Here is a 26723-nt window from a genome sequence, read left to right on the forward strand (position 1 = left end):
ATCAAATTAAATAATTACAGAAGGCACCCTTCAATATGATATATTATGTGCTTGGTTTCATACAAAAATAATTATTTTGTTATAAAAAATAAAATAATTTAATATAAATTTATAATTTATAAAATAATTTTTTTTCTGTAAAGTAATTATTTGTAGAAATTTTATTAATTTAACGAAAAAAATAAAATTTCTCCATATAAAAAAAAAAGCATATTTATTATTTTTTTAAAACAATTAATAAATAGTGTTTAATAAATCCTAACCCACAAAGTTTATCATATATAATTTCTCTTAGACTTTTAAAAAAATATTATATATATTTCTTACATGAAAATAATTTTATTTTTTTTATTAAGTTGACAAAGTTTTTGTAATTCACTATTTTATAAAAAAATTATTTTACAAAAATGTGATGAGATGAATCGTAGATTTATGTTAAATTATTTTATTTTCTGTAATAAAATAATTATATATTTTATGAAATAAGTAACCATAGAATACACGACAAATTAATACTCAATAACCCCAAATTGTTCAAGTGATAATTTCAACCACAAGTGAATCTAACTCCAATATGATGGCCATGGTCTCTACATCAGGAATGGGAGTGAAATAAAATTATTGATATAGAGAATGGAAATACAATGACCAACCTCCCTCCTCATCCTTCATATATTAATTTTAATATTCATCTAAAGAGTTTACACGTCATATGTTGCAAACTTACTAGCTGTATAGTAAAATCATACTCACATGTTTAGCTTAACTATTGTATTTATTCTATGAACTATAAACCCTGTAATGCACATATAATGTGCTTGAAGAAAACAAGTCCTTTATCGATCATTGAGCGAAAGAGGCTCAATTATCACCGATGATACACGTTTCCTTGATCGTTCATCTGGAGCACTATACCCATCTCCATACTGATATGTACAATGGGCTATGCGAGCAAGGTTAAATGCTGTTTCAATAAAAGGTTTTGCAAATATAGAGTTCTCAACTCTTTCTTTGTTCATCTTCTTCCAGATTTCATCAATCAAATTCCTCATTTGCTTACTTGCAAGTTCCTCAGAAAGACCATTGTCATTCATGTAGCACACAATAGAATTTGCAGTTTCACTGCTTTCTAATTCGGCCTGCATTACATAAAATTAATCACTTAATGTGATGAAATGTCAATTATAATAAACCAATAAAATATACCCTTTTCTCCTAAAATAGATAAGCAACTAGTGACATTTTGACTCATTCTCTCACTACATTCATATTCTATCTCTTAAGAGCAAAGCATATCAGGATCACTCTCTGACATGACAGTCACAGGATTCCAACTGGGACACATCTCTGGAGCCCCTTGACTTCTCTTTGCCAGGTCCCTCCAACTAAGACAAGATCGTGGGATCTTTTATTATGATTCAAAGATTCTATTTAGTTATTTGTCTTTTGTAATCTGCTGCAGGTGGAATTTCTGTTTGCTTTGACATACTGCTGCTTGTTATATATGACATGCCACTTTCTTATTCTTTGGGCTGCTGATAGTTAACTTAGCATCTATGAGTCTAGGAGAAGTCTCACCATAGGTTATGATACACTACCTCCACTTCATCAAAAACAGAAACAGAAAAAGAACAGAACGATGGAGAAGCAATAACCATCAACATTTCAATTTAGCTCAAAAAGAAAAATAAGGAAAGCATATACTCATAACATACCGATGCAGAAACCAAATCGTTGCACAGCCGAAAGATGGTGGAAGGCCAGCGCAAGAGATCATGGTACTTTTCTAAGCCTTCAGCCTCCTGCTCTGTGATACTGTCACTTATCAAGCAATTGGCATGAACTAATAGAAGGGGCCCTGATGAAGAGATCCATGCATTTTCAAGATACTCCTCGTATGATGGTGTGGACTTTTTGTAAAACCATTTTGCTTCTTGTAGGAATGCGTTGCACATATCAGCCCACTGAGAGAGAAAAGTAAACATATTGAATTAAAACATTTGAAAATAAGAAAATAGAAAACATAAGTTACTATATTTTCTGCATATTAGTAGAAATTAACAAATACAAAAGCCTGAGACTTACTGCATTTGTAAGGTATGGAAGAATGTTTATTCCTTTCTCCTTAAGGTTTTCATAAGCCATCTCATTAACAGTATTATACAGAGCTAAAAAGCACAGCTTCAGATAATCTGGAAGATTGTTGATTGCATTGACATCCCATCTGAAATAATAAATTATTAAGATAAAAAATTGAACATAATTACAAATTTACCAATAGAAACAAAATGGGAAACCATTCTTTCTTAGATATCAAACCTTTGAATAGCATCTGTAAGCAGTTCCAACTCATCCAAAGTAGCATAAACATCATACACATCATCAAAAAGCGTTAGTAATGCAGCCGCTTTTGTTAGACCTTTACGGCAACTGCTGTATTGTGGTTCAAAAATCATCCCTACTGCCCAAAAGAAGGACTCCATTAATCTGTCTCTAGCAAAGTTCAGCTTGGTTGCAAGACCCATGGTCCTCCACCACCTAAATGATGTGTAAGAAGCAAAATTAGCTATTGAGTGAAACCTTGAAATCTTGAAGTTATTAAATGAAAACTTGAAGCAGTTAGCTAGAATTTAATCATAACAAGCATTCAAATCCGACCTTGACAGGTCTCGAAGATCTTTTTGGAGATGTGACTGCACCATGTTGAAATCCATTACAGCAAGCTCAAGCAGTGCTCGATTAGCATCTTCCCTTTTACTGTATGCATCAATACTCCACAGAGCCTCCAATCGCTGCGTTCTACGATGCAAAGGAAGCTCTAATTCATGATTCAACTGTTCTACAATGTGATTGCTTTCTTTTTCTTTGAGCCTTTTTAGATGTAATCTTGTGAATGAATTGGCCTCATCCAATATTGTTTCTCCTTCAAACGCAAGATATGAAGCTTCATACAGACTCAACATTGCCTTAATGTCCTCTTTGAGGCACTCCTTGAAATTCCCATATTCATCCTTGAATTTCATAAACACATCTGTGCTTGCACAGATTTTATCCAATGAAAATTATCAAACAGATTGAAAGAACTGATTTATGCTTGAAATAGACATTATCCAGAGAAAAATATCAAACAGATTGAGACAATAATTGAGACCATGAAGCATAGGGGCAAGTTAAGAGTGATGAGTACCTGGAGAGACCTCAAAACCATGTTCTCTGAGGAGCCTGAAACTAAGAGCAGTAGCATGTAGGCTATCAATTCTTTCCACATCAAGTCCGCCTAAAGACACAAATCTTTCAAGGGCTTTCCTTATCTCGGACTCGAAACGGTACCCCAATCCTAGCCTTTGGACTGTATCAATCAAGTCAAGAACAGAGAGCAACTCTGTTTTTTCATTGGTAATCATACTTCTCACCTCTTGCTCCGGCCTAGTTGCCTTATCTTTGTACGTCTCAACCTACAAAATAATAATACATTTCTGGTTATTTGATGGATTCCTTTGTGCTCAAAATAATAATACATTGCAAGGCTTCCTTCTACAAAATAATAATAATAATAATAATAATAATAATAATAATAATAATAATAATAATAATAATAGTCATGCCCATATTTTAAATAAATCTAGAAAAGATAAATTTATTTATTTGAACAAAAGAAACATTAGGCTAAAATAGATAATATATATTTTGGAGAAAAATAATATATTAATAATTTCAATAGAATAATCCAAAAATATTTTAAAAGCAAGCCCCAATAATAATTAGCCAAAGAGTTTTGAGTGTTTGTCTACTTATTCTATTTTTCATTAATTAAAATTTAACTTATTAAAAAATATTTTAAAATTTTAAATAAATTATATTAATAATATTTTATTAATTATACTGAATTAAAATATATAAAATAATTTATTAACTGAAAATATTTTTAATAAATTATTGTTTTACCATTATGTGTAATTGTTCAATCACAATTTTTCAAATTACTTTCTCAATCCCTTGTACAATAGCTATTTATACGCAATTAAGTATTCATTAAATGAGAAATAATTATTTTTCATCGATATATAATTAGCTTAAAGCTGTATTCAATTTAAAAATAATTTTAATTTTTAAAATTAGGAGATAATCCAAAATTTCAAATTAAATTAATAAATTTATTTTTAAATTAATATTAAAAAAATAATATTTTGAAAGTTGATATATAATCTTTAAATTGAATTGAAACTATTTTTTTATAATTCGTTTTCAATAATAATAATAATAATGAGAGTAACTCGATTTTTTTTTAAAAAAAAAAAGTAGCTTGAATTTAATTATAACTCAAAATGGTTGCTTAAAAATAAAAAAATAATTAAAAAAAATCAAGTGGAATTCACTGTATCTCTTTAACTCAGATTTTTTTTTTTTTAACTTTTAGTACTTCACGAAAAATTTTGGTTCAAAAATTTATCTAATATGATTTATTATAGATTTAAAATATAAATATGTATATTTTATTTATTTTCAAATTTTTATTAAATATAATTAATGATAGGAGACAACAAATTTTATTTGTGAGTAACAACTATTGTTTAAGTGTAAAATAATTTTTTTATAGAATAACAATTGTATGAACTTGATATTTTATTAAAATTTTGAATGAAATTTTTTTTTTAAATAAATGCGAAATTTTTATTTTATAAAATATGATTCTTCAAATTAATGATAGACATGGTCATTAAAAGGGTTGTATTGAGTCTGTTCAGATTGAATTTCTAAAAAAAAAAAAATCTTATTATAATCTCTCTAATTTAATAATAATTTACACTTATTCTTTTTTCCATTTCCTTCATCAAAACAAAACAAAAACATTTCCTTTCCCTTTTTAATTAATAAATTTTGAAGTCTTCCTGCGCAAAAAGTAAATATTTTCCTTCTCCTTTTCAAAAACTTATTTCATATAACTGTTTTTTTTCTTTTTTTTTCTTATAAGCTATTTCATGCATGTTAAGGTGTATGGTCCCTTATTTTATGAATCGAAACTGAATTTCGATTCTTCTTTTTTTTTTTTATTAGAATTGGAATCAAATGTTTGATTTTAATTTTTTAATTTTAATTTTGATTTTATTTTTATTTTTTTTTAACTTAAAATTATTATATTATTGTGTTTTTTCAAACAAATAAAAGTAATTATAAATTTAAAAAAAAGTACACTTTAGTACTTGTAATCGTGCGGGCCTAAAGTCTTTTTTTTCTTTAATTCAAAGGCTTGTATTATCATATCATTAACATTTAAGAAGAAAATTACTAAACAGTGTCAATATATACTGACATAGTAAGTCTCTTTGCACTCTTAAATTAATATAGCAAGTGGAACCCAAATATTTAACTATATATAATTATGTCATTCATCTAGTGCCAAGTTAGGAAGAATAAAAGAAAACAAAATATATTGACACTTACCCTCTATTGTGAGAAAAATCAGTAGGTAAATCAGTATATACAACAAAATAAATGAGGTCTCACTTACCATGCCAATTTAAGAGCACGAAGAGAATTGTCATGTTAAAATATATTGATGCTCTTTAACAATTTTGTTTTTAAGTGTTAACCGTGTAATAAGACAAACTCTTAAGTTAAAAAATAATTATTATTATAATAATTCAAATCCTTATTAATAAAATGTGCTAATCACATGATATTAAAATGTACTTTTTCCTTATAAATTTCTAACATGGAAAAACCAACAAAAAATAATACTAATATCGAAATGAAATATCAATAAAGTAGCATAAAGAATAAAGTTTTATTCAAGAAATATATTGAAATTGAACTAATAATTCTCACATAAAAAATATAAGTCAACATCAAACATCCATAATATAATATTTCCATCCCGAACATAAAACAACAGCAAATCAACAAGCACAACAAATAAAGTTAAGCTTCATTGTCACATTTTCCACTATAGAACAAGTCATATCAACATCCAAGTTCCAAGCTTTCCTCCAATATGACAGCACCTTCATTTTTAAACAATTAATTTCATTACATGAGAGAAAATAAATTAAAATAAAATTATTATTAAAACACCAATAAAAATAATAATACTAAAGTCTAAATAACAATATGTATATATAAGTATATTATATTATTTTTATTACTTATTCCTTAATTATATATTATTTAACTAGAAGATACATATAATCGAAGATTAGAAAGTATATTATATATCTAAAAGGTAATTCAGTCATATAATAAGTGATTTAAAGCACTGAAAATTATATATATATATATATAATTGATTTTTGATTTGATCTTGATTTGGTTTCAATACAATTTTGATTTGATTCTTAATGAATAACTAAAATCAAATAAAAACAGTAAAATAAATTCGGTTTATCTCTTATATTAATGATTTTTTTTCTATTCGGTTCAATTTGATTCGATTTTTTAATTTCATTCAGGATAAAAAAAATCATACACACTGTTATATATATAATTGATAGATTTTGACCGTTAATTATGATAATACCAACATGAGACTCATCATAATAATGATTATAACAAAACAATTATATATAATGATTGTGCTTTGTAATTTCTCCCGCTCCCTCTTCTTCTCCCATTAAATTACCTTGCTCTCTCCTGTGCATAATATACCCATACAAAGTGTAATGCATGTAGTAAATGGGTAAAAATGTTGATAATAATAAACAAATATCAAATCAAAAGAAGAGAAGAAAATTATGTATATTTTAGTTACCGAATGATCATTCTTCAAGGACTGCAAATAGTCATAACTCCATATGTTAGGCTGAAAGTTGGCCGACCTTCTAGACTCCGTTAAACTGGAATTTTCGTTGGCCACCGAGCAACGTACTTGCAGAGTCATGGGAGTGCCATGGAGACGGAGATGAAAGGCTCTTTGCAAGGGAAATCTGTATAGTTTTTGTGCTGATGATGAGAATGGACGTGGCAAGCACAGCAGTTCAGTCGCCATGAATAGCCACACCAACAACAGAAACACACACAAATATTTCTTCTGGCTTGAACACCAACTATTTTGCTGATTTATATATAGCCAATAGCTCTACGACGTTGGACTTGCGTTTTACTTTAACCTACCAAAATCTAGCACGTACGATGTGATGGCACCATTCTCACCACAGATTGTGATGAAAGGTGATCTGTTGTTTAATAGTCAACATCATTTGTTTTGGCTTAAGAAAAAAATCCAGAATTGCTTATTTTATTTAATTCTTTAAATTTTGAATAATTAAATAAAAAATTTTTAAATTAAGAAAATTTTATTCAATTTTCAAATTAAAATTTAGAAATTATGACTTTTATCATTGAAAGCTAAACATTCTAAGATTAAAATCAATTATATAATTTCAGTGAAGAGTGGTTTATTCAGAATAAACAGTGTCTATTATTTAACTATGTGAATGAGACTTAAATAAAAGCAGTTTTATAAATATAAAAGTAAAAAATGCAAAATTTTTATCATGCAGTATTAACAAAAATACAAATTGAATTACATATTTAAGGCAAAAAATTAAAATCCTCAATTTTGATTTTGATATTTGGATAAAATTTTTGATATTTGGATAAAATTTTGAATAACATTACCTACTTTTAGTTCTCGACTAAATATGTAGACCGAATTTGTACAGCAAAATTTTGGATCACTCGCGAATCGGAGGACCACCGACCACTCCATGCTTGACATGTCGGTTGGCGATTCGGAGAGTTGTCATGTCAGATATTTATGGGAATTAATTTTTAATTAAAAAAATTAAGAACTAATTAAATAAACTGATGACTTCAGTCAAGAGAAATATTTATTTAATAGAGATTTAATGGGTTATAATAATTGGATGCGGAATAACATATATTGGAAAAATGTTCAAATGCAACAGAAAGTGATCTGAGATTTCTTTTTTTAAAGTAAATTAAAAATTAAATTTTTGACACAATCAAAACTTCATATTAATTTTTCTATTTCCATTTAAAATAAATTAGAACATCAAATTTTGTTAGCCCAATAAAATAATTTCTCTATTTAAATTTAATTTAAGTTACCATTAATTATAAATTATATATATAAACATAAATTTATTAATAATATCAAAACTTTAAACATTATAAATAATTATAAGAGGAACAAAAATCCACTCTTATGGATGAGATGTAGAACCTATTATCAACTCAATTCAATTTAACTAAACTTTTATTTTAAAAATTTATTAGAGTAGGTTATATAGATTCTCTTTCTCCATTCTAAACGATTTTGAGTTAAATCATAGAAAATGTATAATACTTCTAAACATTTTATACTACTCTCCTCCAAATCAGTTTAAATTTACCCATTCTTTTCTTTTTATCCTCTAACCCAATGTGCTCTATTGTCTAACTAGAACCTCCATATATTTATGTGATCAAACTACCCCAATGTCCCTTCTCTCAACTTATCCTAATTGTCACCACTCCTACTTATTGTCATGACAATAAAATTCACATAACTTTTAATATAATGATATTCAATCTTTCTACTTGAAGTTATATATTTTGATAAAAGATAAATCTTATGGATAGACACTAATTTTTTGTTTGATTTTGATGGCAAAAAAAACCTTTGAAAATTAAATGCGACAGTTGAAAAATTAAATATTGATAAAATAAAAAATAAATAAATTGTTGAATTCTGATTTGTGTTATTGGAGTTTTCACATTATTGTTCATCTAATATTTATAATTCTTTTTCTAAATAAGTAGTAAAGAACAGACATTATCTTACGGGGATTTGAGTTTGAGTATTAAACTATAGTTGTAACAATTATTTAGGCTAATGATGATGTATATTAAAATTTAAAGAAGTAAATGTAATAATTATATTGAAATTTTAAAAAATAAGTAATGAGAAAAATTTTTTATGATGTAAGAAATTGTGAGATTTTAAATTTAAATATTTTTATGCATTTTTTTTAAATAATTTACTTTTATAATAGAATGAAAATGATATTAATTATTATTCATTTTATTGAATTTTTATTAAATTTAAAATTTTTTAAATTTATTGCCTTTATTCGTCGTTTTATCTACTCGAGCAGGAATAAAAATTTGAGTCAACTTTCTTATTTGTGGACCTAACGCAATGGCTGATTTTGAATATATTTTCTACCATAACATAACCTAATTTTAGTTCCCGACTAAATATGTAGACTGAATTTGTACAGCAAAATTTTGGATCACTCGCGAATCGGAGGACCACCGACCACTCCATGCTTGCCATGTCGGTTGAAGATTCGGAGAGAGTTGTCATGTCACATCTTTATGTGAACTAATTATAATATGAATTATTTTAAAATAAATAAATGAGGAAATTAAAAAATCAAAGTACGATTGTTTCATCTTCAGAAAAATTATAATATGAGGATAGAAAAAGATACGGAATAACATATATTGCAAAAATGTTCAAATGCAACAGAAAGTGATCTGAGATTTTTTTTAAAGTAAATTAAAAATTAATTTTCACACACACATGTATGTGTGTGTATATATATATACATACCTAAACTACATATTAACTTTTCTATTTCCATTTAAAATAAATTACAACCTCAAATTTTGTTAGCTCAATAAAATAGTTTCTCTATTTAAATTTAATTTAAGTTACAATTAATTATAAATTATATATATAAATATAAATTCATTAATAATATCAAAACTTTAAACATTATAAGGACAAAACTCTACTCCTGTGGATGAGGCGTAAAACTTATTATCATAATAATAAAATTCACATATCTTTTAATATAATAATATTGGATCTTTCTACTTGAAGATATATATTTTGATAAAAGATAAATCTTATGAATAGCCACTAATTTTTTATTGGATTTTGATGACAAAAAACACCTCTCTAGATCTTTCATACCTGCATTATTTTTTTAGAAACTTGATACAGATGACGTACACAAATGAGTTTAAGCCAATGTGCATTTGTTTCCTTAGAAAAACAATTTCGATTGTCTCACAGCTTATGGTTGACAAGCGTACCAGATACAGAGTATATCACTTAAATTGCGCTATAACTTCTGAAATCAAACGATCGTGAAAACTGAATCTACTGTATGTAGTTTTATCAATCTCATAGGTAATTGAATGAAAAAGACTGATTTGATTGCTTGAATAGTGAATACAAGGCTTGAAAAAGTAAATACAAGGTTTTGAAAATTAAATGCGACAGTTAAAAAATTAAAGATTGATAAAATAAAAGATAAATAAACTATTGAATTCTAATTTGTGTTGTTAGGTTTTGCATTTTGTTATTCATCTAATATTTATAACTTTTCTTGCAGATATGTAGAAGGATCTGGAAGACTCACTTTCATGTTTTGTGATATGATAATTTCACAAGTATACTGGTCGTTTAAGTAGTAAAAAAAAATTATCATCCCAGGGATATTTGAGTTTGAGTACCAAACTATAATTGTAACAGTTATTTGGGCTAATGATGATGTATATTAAAATTTAAAGAAGTAGATGCAATAACTATATAGAAATTTAAAGAAATAAGTATTGAGAAAAATAAATAGTTCTTCAAACTACATGCAAAACTACTAAATTAACGATGGGTATGCAAAAACTAGAATAAAATATTGGTAAAGGTGATTTCAGAGTTGGGGTTCATGAAATAAATTTACTGGGATTTGATTAGATAAATCTAATTTTTTTCTAAACTTTTTTACTCTCTTTCTCAAGCAAATTAAAGCGTATTTTAAAGGAAAACCATTAAACTCTTGTGCAATATTCGATTCCTCAAAACTCATTAAACACTTTAATCAACTAAAAGCATGTCTTAATCCTTAGTTTATCTCTAACAATAGGTAATTAAGTTCAATGTCTTGATTATCTATCAATGATTTTTACCTTTCGATCCTTCAATTAAATATTAACAACAAAATCCAAAGAGGCCTAATAATGGGTAAGTCAAAAAAGCACACAAGACATGTTTTAAAACTTATATATATTAAAATCTGGATAAACCTAGTTCAAATCCACTAACAAAACTTAAATCATTACACTTAACTCTGAAATCTCAAGTATCTACTCAGTCATAATTGTTTTTACAAGAAAGAAATATGAAATAAAGTAGAAAAATGTGAAAATAAGACTGAAAATAAAAGAACCCGGATGAAGAGAATCCAAATATCTGAAAATGGAGCTGAAAACGACACTTTACAAAGGTGAGTTTTCTACAAAAATGGCGTCTCCTTCTTTTCTTCTTCAATTCAATTTTATCTCTCTTCTCGTTTTGGAAAAGTTAAGAATAAGATATATATATATCTATTAGAAATTTTACACTAGAATGTCTATTTATTTTTTATCAGGGCTTTTCTATATGTCTTAAAAATAGTTCTATTCCTCTTAATTATCCGGACCGACACCGATCACTGGAACAGTATAATTTTTCAGGCTATGCAAATAGGGGTTTTACATTTTAATTTAAAATGTTTATGGTTAATTGAACAAGCCCATTAGCTCATTATCGAAAGTTTCTCAAAGAGTTGAGAATATGTGTGACAGAATTGTCTGATACAAGTGCTGTAAATAATGGTTTATAGTCGAGGATATTTTGATCTACCCGGCTAGACTGTCACCTCTATTTGGTTGTATAGATTAGTATAAGATATTAATGAAAGTGAAATGGTGAGTCTCCTACCATCTGACATTATAATCTTTGGGACAAATACGGTGGGCATTTATAAGATAAATAGGCCAAATCGGTGGCATGTAAATGATATATACTTGGAGTTTACTCTTATCAATATATTGTCATCCAGATCATAATAGTGCACATAGTCCCTTGACCTGATATGATAAAGATATCTCGTATATAAGTGGTTTGAGTATGATATCACTTGTGTACTTGTACAATATATGGGCATATGAATGTGTGTTAGCTCTGACTAGTTGTATGTGGAGATAGGTGTTCAGTCAAGATAGGATCTGTTACCCTAAGTAAATAGGGATAAAGTCCTATGCTACCTAAATTGTTCTTGATAAACAAAGTTCTTAACTAGGACAGATAGACTTATTCAAAAAAGAGTTTCTATGGAAAGTCTTATTAATTAAGAATTATAATTTAGATGACGAAATATGATCCAAATAGCTAGGTTCAATACTTTGTAATAGAGAGACTTTAGTGAATGGTATGTATGATTAAGCTTTTAAGTAAGGGATGAATTTAATTCATCACTAGTTAGTCATGACACATTTTACTAGGTATCATTCATGATTTATGAGAACCAAGAGTGAAAAAGAAATTTCACTCTAGGTATGGAAGGAGTTCCGTGATATTGAAGATTTAACATCATTCTCATTGCTAATTAGTTATGAACCTAAGAAGTCACACGCAATGTTTTTAAATTTGTATGTGACTTGAATGAGCTTTATATGAATGAGTAATGTTTTTTCTTTATATTCGAGAACTTTAAATTGTTGAATTGACTTTGTATAATTTAAATATAATTTATTTTATGCATTTAAGAATTTAATACATTGTTTTGAAGATTGTGAATTGTGAAATCAATTTATATTATGGAAAGGCGAATGTTGGCCCTTGATTTCATTGTAGTAAGGGGCTGGGCTGGTATTTGATTGTGTTTTAAAATGTTTTGATGAACTTGATGTGTTGCCAATTGTGTGCATGAATTTGCAACAATTAAATATGTTTATTGATTTATAAATGCATTTTGTGATTGGAAATTATTTTGAATATGTTTTGAAATCACAATTGACATGGCAATGTGATTTGTTGTGATTTCTGTTCCTCATTAGCTTGCCTAGTGAGATGATATTTGATTTGATCTCCTCCACTTGTGAGGTTGAGTTTCCCTCTCTAGCTTGCCAGTTGAGGTTGATTCGGATGAGTACTCATTAGCTAGCTAGCCTTTGGTGCCTCCCTTTAGCCTCGATTATTGGAGTAGAGTTTGCTTTGTCATGGTGTACAACACGACATTGATTAGAAATTTTGTGTCATGAGTCCAACTATGTGAATTGTTGGCAACACCCTCGAATTGTGCATACTTTGATAAAATGTGATTGAAACAAATGCTTGCAAATGGTTGAAAATATTATATTGTTTTTATGGTTCAAGAAAAATGTGAATATTTTAAATGCTTTATTTTGACTTGGTAAATTGTGATTACTTGATCAAAAGGTTATTCAAACAAATGATTTGTATAATTAAAAATGTTGACCTTGGTTTTATGAATTATGAAGAATTTGAATATTTCAAACTCTTTGTTATGATTGGACAAAGCGTGTTTTGTATTGAGTTTTAAATTATTAGATGTGCACTACTAAGCTCACCGCTCGGCGATAGCTTTTGTATGCTGTCGCGGGTGAAATAAAGAATAGAGCAATTGAGTGAGATTATTTGAAGTTGTGGCTTAGAGCTTTATTGGGACTATCTTCGGGTATATCATAGATATACCCTTGTACATTAAGTTTTGGTGTAATTATGTAGCTATATATATGTAATTACATTCAAGCAGTTGTATAGAAACTTTGTAATATTATTTTTGGGACTTTAATCAAATGTAAATTGTTGTAATATTATTTCTTGTGAGTTTGAACATTTATAAATTTTGTAATACCAATTTCCTTAATTTCAATGAATGTCCACTTGTAATAAAATGTTTCTTGTATTGTAAATGTAAAAGTTGTATCCTTTTTGGTTTGTGGATGAAAGAAAGAAAATTTTTTAATGATGATTTATTTAATTATGTTATATAAATTGCCATAGATGAATTTAACAAGTTTTAAAATTGTGATTTAACAAAATTTCAGTCGTAACCACGCGAATTTTTTATAAAATAAAATAAAATAATTTCTTTTAATTATATTCCAAGAGAGGTCTTATGGAATATGTTAAAACAAAAGAGGGTATCTATTAGGTACATACAAATATTGAAAGATATGTATGAAGGAGCAACTACTATTGTGCGCACAGTGGGAGGGGACACAAGAGATTTTTCGATCTCAATTGGATTACACCAAGGATCAGCCATAAGCCCTTACCTTTTTACTTTAGTTTTAGATGAACTGACGAAACATATACAAGAGAGTATTTCTTGGTGCATGATGTTTGCGGATAATATTGTTCTGATAGATGAGACACGAGAAGGAGTCAATAGGAAGCTAGAACTTTGGAGAAGTACTCTAGAGTCAAAGGGTTTTAAGTTAAGTTGAACAAAGACAGAATACATGCATTGCAAATTCAGTGAAGGCCAAACTGGTGATAGGGAAGGAGTTAGTTTGAATGGAGTGGTACTGTTCCAAAGTAATCACTTTAAATATCTAGGCTCAGTCCTTCAAGTAGATGGGGGATGTGAGGAGGATGTTAGTCATAGGATTAAAGCCGGATGGTTGAAGTGAAGACGTGCCACGGGAGTTTTATGTGATCGTAAGATTCCTAATAAATTAAAAGGAAAATTTTACGTCTGACCATACGATAGGCTATGTTATATGGTAGTAAGTGTTGGGCACTGAAAGAGTCGTATGCATCTAAGTTAAGAGTTGCAGAGATGAGAATGTTAAGGTGGATGAGTGGCCATACTAGACTAGATAAAGTCCATAATGAAAGTATTAGAGAAAAGGTAGGAGTGGTGCCAATTAAAGATAAGTTGAGAGAAGGGAGATTAAGGTGGTTTGGTCATGTGAAGCGTAGACATACGGAGGCTCCAGTTAGATAAGTAGAGCACATTAGGTTAGAGGATAGAAAGAAAAAAAGAGGTAGACCTAAATTGACTTGGAGGAGAGTAGTACAACATGACTTAGAAGTATTACACATTTCTGACGATTTAACCCAAAATCGTTCAGAGTGAAAAAAGCGAATCCATATAGCCGACCCCAAATTTTTGGGATAAAGGCTTAATTGAGTTGAGTTGAGTATAGAATGTCTAATTAATTTCTAAATTAATGTCTCCAGCTTTTTGCAATAATTTAACTTAGGAATGAAATTGTTTTACCAAAATCCCTTGTAGTATATTTAATAGATTACCGGTAGGCGAAGTTCGGTAATTTATTAGGTATACTATGGAATCATATCATATCTTACAGAGGGATAGGGTATGACAAAATAAAACACTATGTCACTTCTAATTGACTCCTACCAAAAAAATGGCTCTTTTTTATTATTTATTTTTATATTTAATAAAACTATAATTTCTTCTTCCTCTATCTTCTCTCATTTCTGCCTATGTCCATGTAAGATTTGTCATTCTCATTTGTTCAAAATGCAATCAAGTAAAATTTTATAATCATATTACAAATGGACAATTTGAACCCAAAGACACCACTATCTATACTGCAACTCTCAAAATTTAGCCACCTGATTTTTTTTTTTTAGTTCAATAGTTTTTATGTAATTTTCATGCTCTTTTCTCAACATTGAAGGTAATTTTGCTCCTCCATTAGAAGAATCAGCTACGAAACCCTATATAAAATTTAGAATTAACCTCAATTCAATTATTTCTAATTTCTATATAGGGTGTTTCAATTTTATTTATATATATCACCAAGTTTTATCCATAAAAGGGAAAAAAAATTCAATTGACAATCAACAAAGATAGATTGAATTTCAAAATCAACATAGTAATGTTGTTAACAATATTCCTAACCAAGCACAAATCACCTAATCATAGAAAGCAACAGCTTAAATATATAACATCATAAATTATTTGATTGGAGAAGGTCCAAAACCTTCACAGCTAAAAAAATGTTTCAGTGTCTAACACATAAAAATCATCATCAAAGCTCCTAAATTCTATTAAAATTCAGATGCATTTCTAAATATTCAAAAAAAAAAACAACGTTAAATTAGGAAAACTCAACTGCAAGAATAAACACCACAAGGTCCACAAGAACAAAAACTACCAAATTACATATTTTAACTTCCAAAGGGAAACCCACTTCAAATACAATATGTTATTTGGTGCCTTTAAATTTTCTTAACTATGAGGAATTCTTTTACTTAGTCTTGAAGTAGAAAATGGAGCCAAGATAAATCTTTGAAGTAATCAATTTGGACTCTACAAGCTTAAGAGTTCCAATGGTTTGGTGCCAAATAATCTTTGACTTGGTCAAAGATTTCAACTTGAGTTTTGAAAGTAGGAAAGTGCAAGCTATGCAATTGTTGCCAACTTTGGCAATTAATTTGAGCCGACTTCTTAAACCTATATAAAGGAGATTGATCTTCAGTTTTGGAGTAACCTAGTTTTTGATAGGAAACCCAATTTTGAGAGAGAGAAAAATAATAGAGAATTTTTCTTGTGAGGTTTTAGGGTTTATTGGGTTTGATACTTTGAGTTATTTATGAGAGAAAAATATTTAATGTTTGTAATTATTTTTCTCATAATAGAAGATTTATTTATAGACTAGAATGACACCAAACCGCTTTAAATTTTGTATTCTTTAAATTATAATTTATTATTTTCTTAACAAATTAGTATCAAAGCCGAGGTTCATGGGATCCAAAAATGATAAGAACAAAATTTGAGGTGGAGCTGTTCAATGAGAAAAATAATTTTAGTTTGTGGCAAAGCACTATGAAAGATGTTCTTGTACAATAAGGATTAATTAAAGCTTTGAACAAGAAGTAACCGGTGAATATCATAGATGATGATTTGGCTGGAACTTTAGCAAAGGGCAGTGAGTACAATTAGATTGACTTTAGCCCCTGATGTGAAGTACAATGTTTTGGAGAAAACTTCACTAGTTGTTTTGTGGGAGAAGATAAAAAACCCATATATGTCTAAACCACTCACAAATCGCTTGTATTTGAAGAAGGAATTGTACCAACTCATAATGGAAGAAGGTATTGATGTTAAAGATTACCTCATCTGCTTCAATAAATTAATTATCCAGTTGACTAGTGTCGGTGTCAAAATAGATGAAGAAGATAAAGCCCTTTTGCTTTTAACCTCTCTCTCACAATCTTACAAAAGCTGGTGACAGCCTTAAAAGTTGGAAAAGAGACATTGAAGGTGGAGGAGGCTCCGTAGTTATCTTAAATAATGAGAAGTTCAAGAATACAAGCAGTAGCAATGATGGTAGAGCTTTTTTAGCGAGTTCTAGTTGTGGTAGAAGCAATACATGTGGAAGCAATTTGAGAACAAATAGTAGATCAAACTCAAGACCACAAGTAGAAATTATAGATAAGGAGTGTTACTACTGTCATCAGAAGGGTGACATTCAATATAATTGTAAGAAGATGCAAGAAGACCTTACACAATTCAATGAATTCAAGAAGAGTCACAGAAAATAAGAAACTGCTACAATTGCCACTGATGAAGAAATTGAATATGATGTTTTAAGTATGGATGATGGTAAGGAAAAGACAAAGGACCTGTTACAAGATGAGTGGTTAATGGATTCTACTTGTCCTTTTCATATATGCTCAAAAAATGAGTGGTTTGATAAAATTATAATAAAGAAAGGAGAAAAAATGAAGCTAGCCAATGACAAGAAGATAGAAGTTGAAGGCACCGGAAGAATGAAGATCAAGTTGCAGGGTGATCGTGTGAAATTGTATGATGATATGAGGTATGTTCCTAAGTTTAAAAGAAACTTGATTTCTCTAGGAAAATTGGATTCTTTAGCTTATGGGTGTTCCATTCAAGGTGGGTCATGAGAGTTAGCTGAAGTGCTCTTGTGATCATGAAAGATGAAAAGCTTGGCATGAGAAATCTCTACAAATTGAAGGCAGCACACTAGTTAGAAATATGCAAATTGAGACAAGGGATAATATCGACAAAAAGGAGTGGAAAGAATTACTCAAGCAAAAATTTATTTTTGCAAAAATTGTGAAAGTTAATTCTATATGACATAAAGATTAAGAGGGTTGAGAAATTATTGGTGTAAGAAAATTCAAATCAAGGAGGAGAATTGTTATTCGATGCCTTTAAATTTCCTTAACTATGAAGAATTCTTTTACTTAATCTTGAAGCATAAAATGGAGCTAAGACAAATCTTTGAAGTAATCAATTTGGACTCTACAAGCTTACGAGTTCCAACGATTTGGTACCAAATAATCTTTGACTTGGCGAAAGATTTCAACTTGAGTTTTAAAAGTGGGAAAGTGCAAGCTATGCAATTGTTGCCGATTTTGGCAACTAATTTTAGTCGAATTCTTAAACCTATATAAAGTAGCTTCATCTCAGTTTTGATAAGAACTCCAATTTTGAAAGAGAGAAAAATTAGAGAGAATTTTTCTTGCGAGATTTTGGGTGTAATTGAGTTTGAGAGTTTGAGTGATTTGTGAGAAAGAAAAATATTTAATGTTTTTAATTATTTGTCTCACAATAGAAGATTTATTTATGAACTAGACTTATGCCAAATCACTTTAAATTTTATATTTTTTAAATTTGTGATTTTTATTTTCTTAACACAATACAATAAATAATAGGTATTCAGTAATTTCAAAATCTAATCAAATTGGAAACAATCAGCCGTTAGAATCTGTGACCGAATATGTGACGTTCACCTTAAATAAGAAGAAAGCTGATGATGAAAATCCTAGATTTTGTAGTCCTATGCCGTCTGAGAGAAGGGGGAGACCAAGAGAGAATCAATTAATCTACAATTTACAGGTGTTTTGTATTAGGCATTGTATCGGCGTTTGTGGAAAATCAGAGGAAAAGAGAGAGGACGATAGAAAGGAAGAATTTGGGTAAATAGGATTCTGATACTGGCTTAGTAGTTGGCCGGTAATAAAATTTGTATAAAATTTTAACATTATAATATTAGAAAATCTAATGATTAAGAGGCAAAGTAATTTTATTTTCAATCAAATTAAATAATTATAGAAGGCACCCTTCAATATGATATATTAGGTGCTTGGTTTCATACAAAAATAATTATTTTGTTATAAAAAATAAAATAATTTAATATAAATTTATAACTCATTTAATGAGATGTTTATAAAATAATTTTTTTCTGTAAAGTAATTATTTGCAGAAATTTTATTAATTTAACGAAAAAATAAAATTTCTCCATATAAAAAAAAGCATATATATTATTTTTTAAAAACAATTAATAAATAATATTTAATAAATCCTAACCCACAAAGTTTATCATATATAATTTCTCTTAGACTTTTAAAAAAATATTATATATATTTCTTACATGAAAATAATTTTATTTTTTTTATTAAGTTGACAAAGTTTTTGTAATTCACTGTTTTATAAAAAAATATTTTACAAAAATCTTATGAGATGAGTCGTAGATTTATGTTAAATTCTTTTATTTTCTGTAATAAAATAATTATATATTTTATGAAATAAGTAACCATAAAATACACGACAAATTAATACTCAATAACCCCGAATTGTTCAAGTGATAATTTCAACCACAAGTGAATCTAACTCCAATATGATGGCCATGGCCTCTACATCAGGAATGGGAGTGAAATAAAATTATTGATATAGAGAATGGAAATACAATGACCAACCTCCCTCCTCATCCTTCATATATTAATTTTAATATTTCATCTAAAGAGTTTACACGTCATATGTTGCAAACTCACTAGCTGTATAGTAAAATCATACTCACATGTTTAGCTTAACTATTGTATTTATTCTATGAACTATAAACCCTGTAATGCACATATAATGTGCTTGAAGAAAACAAGTCCTTTATCGATCATTGAGCGAAAGAGGCTCAATTATCACCGATAATACACGTTTCTTTGATCGTTCATCTGGAGCACTATGCCCATCTCCATACTGATATGTACAATGGGCTGTGCGAGCAAGGTTAAATGCTGTTTCAATAAAAGGTTTTGCAAATATAGAGTTCTCAACTCTTTCTTTGTTCATCTTCTTCCAGATTTCATCAATCAAATTCCTCATTTGCTTACTTGCAAGTTCCTCAGAAAGACCATTGTCATTCATGTAGCACACAATAGAATTTGCAGTTTCACCTCTTTCTAATTCGGCCTGCACCACATAAAATTAATCACTTAATGTGATGAAATGTCAAGTATAATAAACCAATAAAATATACCCTTTTCTCCTAAAATAGATAAGCAACTAGTGACATTTTGACTCATTCTCTCACTACATTCATATTTTATCTCTCAAGAGCAAAGCATATCAGGATCACTCTCTGACATGACAGTCACAGGATTCCAACTGGGACACACCTCTGGAGACCCTTGACTTCTCTTTGCCAGGTCCCTCCAACTAAGACAAGATCGTGGGATCTTTTATTACGATTCAAAGATTCTATTTAGTTATTTTTCTTTTGTAATCTGCTGCAGGTGGAATTTCCGTTTGCATACAAATTTTATCCTGCTGCTTGTTATATATGACATGCCACTTTCTTACTCTTTGGGCTGCTGATAGTTAACTTAGCATCTATGAGTCTAGGAGAAGTCTCACCATAGGTTATGATACACTACCTCCACTTCATCAAAAACAGAAACAGAAAAATAACAGAACGAGGGAGAAGCAATAACCATCAACATTTCAATTTAGCACAAAAAGAAAAATAAGGAAAGCATATACTCATAACATACCGATGCAGAAACCAAATCGTTGCATAGCCGAAAGATGGTGGAAGGCCAGCGCAAGAGATCATGGTACTTTTCTAAGCCTTCAGCCTCCTGCTCTGTGATACTGTCACTTATCAAGCAATTGGCATTAACTAATAGAAGAGGCCCTGATGAAGACATCCATGCATTTTCAAAATACTCCTCGTATGAGGGTGTGGACTTTTTGTAAAACCATTTTGCTTCTTGTAGGAATGCGTTGCACATATCAGCCCACTGAGAGAGAAAATTAAACATATTGAATTAAAACATTTGAAAATAAGAAAATAGAAAACATAAGTTACTATATTTTCTGCATATTAGTGGAAATTAACAAATACAAAAGCCTGAGACTTACTGCATTTGTAAGGTATGGAAGAATGTTTATTCCTTTCTCCTTAAGGTTTTCATAAGCCATCTCATTAACAGTATTATACAGAGCTAAAAAGCACAGCTTCAGATAATCTGGAAGATTGTTGATTGCATTGACATCCCATCTGAAATAATAAATTATTAAGATAAAAAATTGAACATAATTACAAATTTAACAATAGAAACAAAATGGGAAACCATTCTTTCTTAGATATCAAACCTTTGAATAGCATCTGTAAGCAGTTCCAACTCATCCAAAGTAGCATAAACATCATACACATCATCAAAAAGCGTTAGTAATGCAGCCGCTTTTGTTAGACCTTTACGGCAACTGCTGTATTGTGGTTCAAAAATCATCCCTACTGCCCAAAAGAAGGACTCCATTAATCTGTCTCTAGCAAAGTTCAGCTTGGTTGCAAGACCCATGGTCCTCCACCACCTAAATGATGTGTAAGAAGCAAAATTAGCTATTGAGTGAAATCTTGAAGTTATTAAATGAAAACTTGAAGCAGTTAGCTAGAATGTAATCATAACAAGCATTCAAATCCGACCTTGACAAGTCTCGAAGATCTTTTTGGAGATGTGACTGCACCATGTTGAAATCCATTACAGCAAGCTCAAGCAGTGCTCGATTAGCATCTTCCCTTTTACTGTATGCATCAATACTCCACAGAGCCTCCAATCGCTGCGTTCTACGATGTAAAGGAAGCTCTAATTCATGATTCAACTGTTCTACAATGTGATTGCTTTCTTTTTCTTTGAGGCTTTTTAGATGTTATCTTGTGAATTAATTGGCCTCATCCAATATTGTTTCTCCTTCAAACGCAAGATATGAAGCTTCATACAGACTCAACATTGCATTAATGTCCTCTTTGAGGCACTCCTTGAAATTCCCATATTCATCCTTGAATTTCATAAACACATCTGTGCTTGCACAGATTTTATCCAATGAAAATTATCAAACAGATTGAAAGAACTGATTTATGCTTGAAATAGACATTATCCAGAGAAAAATATCAAACAGATTGAGACAATAATTGAGACCATGAAGCATAGGGGCAAGTTAAGAGTGATGAGTACCTGGAGAGACCTCAAAACCATGTTCTCTGAGGAGCCTGAAACTAAGAGCAGTAGCATGTAGGCTATCAAATCTTTCCACATCAAGTCCTCCCAAAGACAAATCTTTCAAGGGCTTTCCTTATCTCGGACTCGAAACGGTACCCCAATCCTAGCCTTTGGACGGTATCAATCAAGTCAAGAACAGAGAGCAACTCTGCTTTTTCATTGGTAATCATACTTCTCACCTCTTGCTCCAGCCTAGTTGCCTCATCTTTGTATGTCTCAACCTACAAAATAATAATACATTTCTGGTTATTTGTTGGATTCCTTTGTGCTCATAATAATAATAATAATAATAATAATAATAATAATAATAATAATAATAATAATAATAATAATAGTCATGCCCATATTTTAAATAAATCTAGAAAAGATAAATTTATTTATTTGAACAAAAGAAACATCAGGCTTAAATAGATAATATATATTTTGGAGAAAAATAATATATTAGTAATTTCAATAGAATAATCTAATAATATTTTAAAAGCAAGCCCCAATAATAATTAGCCAAAGAGTTTTGAGTGTTTGTCTACTTATTCTATTTTTCATTAATTAAAATTTAACTTATTAAAAAATATTTTAAAATTTTAAATAAATTATATTAATAATATTTTATTAATTATACTGAATTAAAATATATAAAATAATTTATTAACTGAAAATATTTTTAATAAATTATTGTTTTACCATTATGTGTAATTGTTCAATCACAATTTTTCAAATTACTTTCTCAATCCCTTGTACAATAGCTATTTATACGCAATTAAGTATTCATTAAATGAGAAATAATTATTTTTCATCGATATATAATTAGCTTAAAGCTGTATTCAATTTAAAAATAATTTTAATTTTTAAAATTAGGAGATAATCCAAAATTTCAAATTAAATTAATAAATTTATTTTTAAATTAATATTAAAAAAATAATATTTTGAAAGTTGATATATAATCTTTAAATTGAATTGAAACTATTTTTTTATAATTCGTTTTCAATAATAATAATAATAATGAGAGTAACTCGATTTTTTTTTAAAAAAAAAAAGTAGCTTGAATTTAATTATAACTCAAAATGGTTGCTTAAAAATAAAAAAATAATTAAAAAAAATCAAGTGGAATTCACTGTATCTCTTTAACTCAGATTTTTTTTTTTTTAACTTTTAGTACTTCACGAAAAATTTTGGTTCAAAAATTTATCTAATATGATTTATTATAGATTTAAAATATAAATATGTATATTTTATTTATTTTCAAATTTTTATTAAATATAATTAATGATAGGAGACAACAAATTTTATTTGTGAGTAACAACTATTGTTTAAGTGTAAAATAATTTTTTTATAGAATAACAATTGTATGAACTTGATATTTTATTAAAATTTTGAATGAAATTTTTTTTTTAAATAAATGCGAAATTTTTATTTTATAAAATATGATTCTTCAAATTAATGATAGACATGGTCATTAAAAGGGTTGTATTGAGTCTGTTCAGATTGAATTTCTAAAAAAAAAAAAATCTTATTATAATCTCTCTAATTTAATAATAATTTACACTTATTCTTTTTTCCATTTCCTTCATCAAAACAAAAAAAAAACATTTCCTTTCCTTTTTAATTAATAAATTTTGAAGTCTTCCTGCGCAAAAAGTAAATATTTTCCTTCTCCTTTTCAAAAACTTATTTCATATAACTGTTTTTTTTCTTTTTTTTTCTTATAAGCTATTTCATGCATGTTAAGGTGTATGGTCCCTTATTTTATGAATCGAAACTGAATTTCGATTCTTCTTTTTTTTTTTTATTAGAATTGGAATCAAATGTTTGATTTTAATTTTTTAATTTTAATTTTGATTTTATTTTTATTTTTTTTTAACTTAAAATTATTATATTATTGTGTTTTTTCAAACAAATAAAAGTAATTATAAATTTAAAAAAAAGTACACTTTAGTACTTGTAATCGTGCGGGCCTAAAGTCTTTTTTTTCTTTAATTCAAAGGCTTGTATTATCATATCATTAACATTTAAGAAGAAAATTACTAAACAGTGTCAATATATACTGACATAGTAAGTCTCTTTGCACTCTTAAATTAATATAGCAAGTGGAACCCAAATATTTAACTATATATAATTATGTCATTCATCTAGTGCCAAGTTAGGAAGAATAAAAGAAAACAAAATATATTGACACTTACCCTCTATTGTGAGAAAAATCAGTAGGTAAATCAGTATATACAACAAAATAAATGAGGTCTCACTTACCATGCCAATTTAAGAGCACGAAGAGAATTGTCATGTTAAAATATATTGATGCTCTTTAACAATTTTGTTTTTAAGTGTTAACCGTGTAATAAGACAAACTCTTAAGTTAAAAATAATTATTATTATAATAATTCAAATCCTTATTAATAAAATGTGCTAATCACATGATATTAAAATGTACTTTTCCTTATAAATTTCTAACATGGAAAAACCAACAAAAAATAATACTAATATCGAAATGAAATATCAATAAAGTAGCATAAAGAATAAAGTTTTATTCAAGAAATATATTGAAATTGAACTAATAATTCTCACATAAAAAATATAAGTCAACATCAAACATCCATAATATAATATTTCCATCCCGAACATAAAACAACAGCAAATCAACAAGCACAACAAATAAAGTTAAGCTTCATTGTCACATTTTCCACTATAGAACAAGTCATATCAACATCCAAGTTCCAAGCTTTCCTCCAATATGACAGCACCTTCATTTTTAAACAATTAATTTCATTACATGAGAGAAAATAAATTAAAATAAAATTATTATTAAAACACCAATAAAAATAATAATACTAAAGTCTAAATAACAATATGTATATATAAGTATATTATATTATTTTTATTACTTATTCCTTAATTATATATTATTTAACTAGAAGATACATATAATCGAAGATTAGAAAGTATATTATATATCTAAAAGGTAATTCAGTCATATAATAAGTGATTTAAAGCACTGAAAATTATATATATATATATATAATTGATTTTTGATTTGATCTTGATTTGGTTTCAATACAATTTTGATTTGATTCTTAATGAATAACTAAAATCAAATAAAAACAGTAAAATAAATTCGGTTTATCTCTTATATTAATGATTTTTTTTCTATTCGGTTCAATTTGATTCGATTTTTTAATTTCATTCAGGATAAAAAAAATCATACACACTGTTATATATATAATTGATAGATTTTGACCGTTAATTATGATAATACCAACATGAGACTCATCATAATAATGATTATAACAAAACAATTATATATAATGATTGTGCTTTGTAATTTCTCCCGCTCCCCTCTTCTTCTCCCATTAAATTACCTTGCTCTCTCCTGTGCATAATATACCCATACAAAGTGTAATGCATGTAGTAAATGGGTAAAAATGTTGATAATAATAAACAAATATCAAATCAAAAGAAGAGAAGAAAATTATGTATATTTTAGTTACCGAATGATCATTCTTCAAGGACTGCAAATAGTCATAACTCCATATGTTAGGCTGAAAGTTGGCCGACCTTCTAGACTCCGTTAAACTGGAATTTTCGTTGGCCACCGAGCAACGTACTTGCAGAGTCATGGGAGTGCCATGGAGACGGAGATGAAAGGCTCTTTGCAAGGGAAATCTGTATAGTTTTTGTGCTGATGATGAGAATGGACGTGGCAAGCACAGCAGTTCAGTCGCCATGAATAGCCACACCAACAACAGAAACACACACAAATATTTCTTCTGGCTTGAACACCAACTATTTTGCTGATTTATATATAGCCAATAGCTCTACGACGTTGGACTTGCGTTTTACTTTAACCTACCAAAATCTAGCACGTACGATGTGATGGCACCATTCTCACCACAGATTGTGATGAAAGGTGATCTGTTGTTTAATAGTCAACATCATTTGTTTTTGGCTTAAGAAAAAAATCCAGAATTGCTTATTTTATTTAATTCTTTAAATTTTGAATAATTAAATAAAAAATTTTTAAATTAAGAAAATTTTATTCAATTTTCAAATTAAAATTTAGAAATTATGACTTTTATCATTGAAAGCTAAACATTCTAAGATTAAAATCAATTATATAATTTCAGTGAAGAGTGGTTTATTCAGAATAAACAGTGTCTATTATTTAACTATGTGAATGAGACTTAAATAAAAGCAGTTTTATAAATATAAAAGTAAAAAATGCAAAATTTTTATCATGCAGTATTAACAAAAATACAAATTGAATTACATATTTAAGGCAAAAAATTAAAATCCTCAATTTTGATTTTGATATTTGGATAAAATTTTTGATATTTGGATAAAATTTTGAATAACATTACCTACTTTTAGTTCTCGACTAAATATGTAGACCGAATTTGTACAGCAAAATTTTGGATCACTCGCGAATCGGAGGACCACCGACCACTCCATGCTTGACATGTCGGTTGGCGATTCGGAGAGTTGTCATGTCAGATATTTATGGGAATTAATTTTTAATTAAAAAAATTAAGAACTAATTAAATAAACTGATGACTTCAGTCAAGAGAAATATTTATTTAATAGAGATTTAATGGGTTATAATAATTGGATGCGGAATAACATATATTGGAAAAATGTTCAAATGCAACAGAAA

At 28.4% G+C, this 26723-nt stretch overlaps 1 protein-coding gene and 1 pseudogene across 1 annotated transcript; both read right to left on the reverse strand.

Moving 5' to 3' along the window:
• Positions 1-591: 591 nt before the first annotated feature.
• Positions 592-7049, reverse strand: LOC110634890 (isoprene synthase, chloroplastic). Its single transcript, XM_021784036.2, has 7 exons — positions 6746-7049; positions 3188-3455; positions 2659-3031; positions 2320-2538; positions 2086-2224; positions 1716-1964; positions 592-1139 (listed from the first exon to the last, which is right to left on the reverse strand). The coding sequence occupies exons 1-7, from the start codon at positions 6980-6982 to the stop codon at positions 837-839; spliced, it is 1788 nt and encodes a 595-aa protein (XP_021639728.2). The 5' UTR covers positions 6983-7049; the 3' UTR covers positions 592-836.
• A 12404-nt stretch (positions 7050-19453) lies between these two features.
• Positions 19454-25859, reverse strand: LOC131181523 (isoprene synthase, chloroplastic-like; annotated as a pseudogene).
• Between the last annotated feature and the right edge of the window lie 864 nt (positions 25860-26723).

The sequence above is a fragment of the Hevea brasiliensis genome, chromosome 7 (genome assembly GCF_030052815.1).
Source record: "Hevea brasiliensis isolate MT/VB/25A 57/8 chromosome 7, ASM3005281v1, whole genome shotgun sequence".
In the NCBI taxonomy this organism is placed as follows: Eukaryota; Viridiplantae; Streptophyta; class Magnoliopsida; order Malpighiales; family Euphorbiaceae; genus Hevea; species Hevea brasiliensis.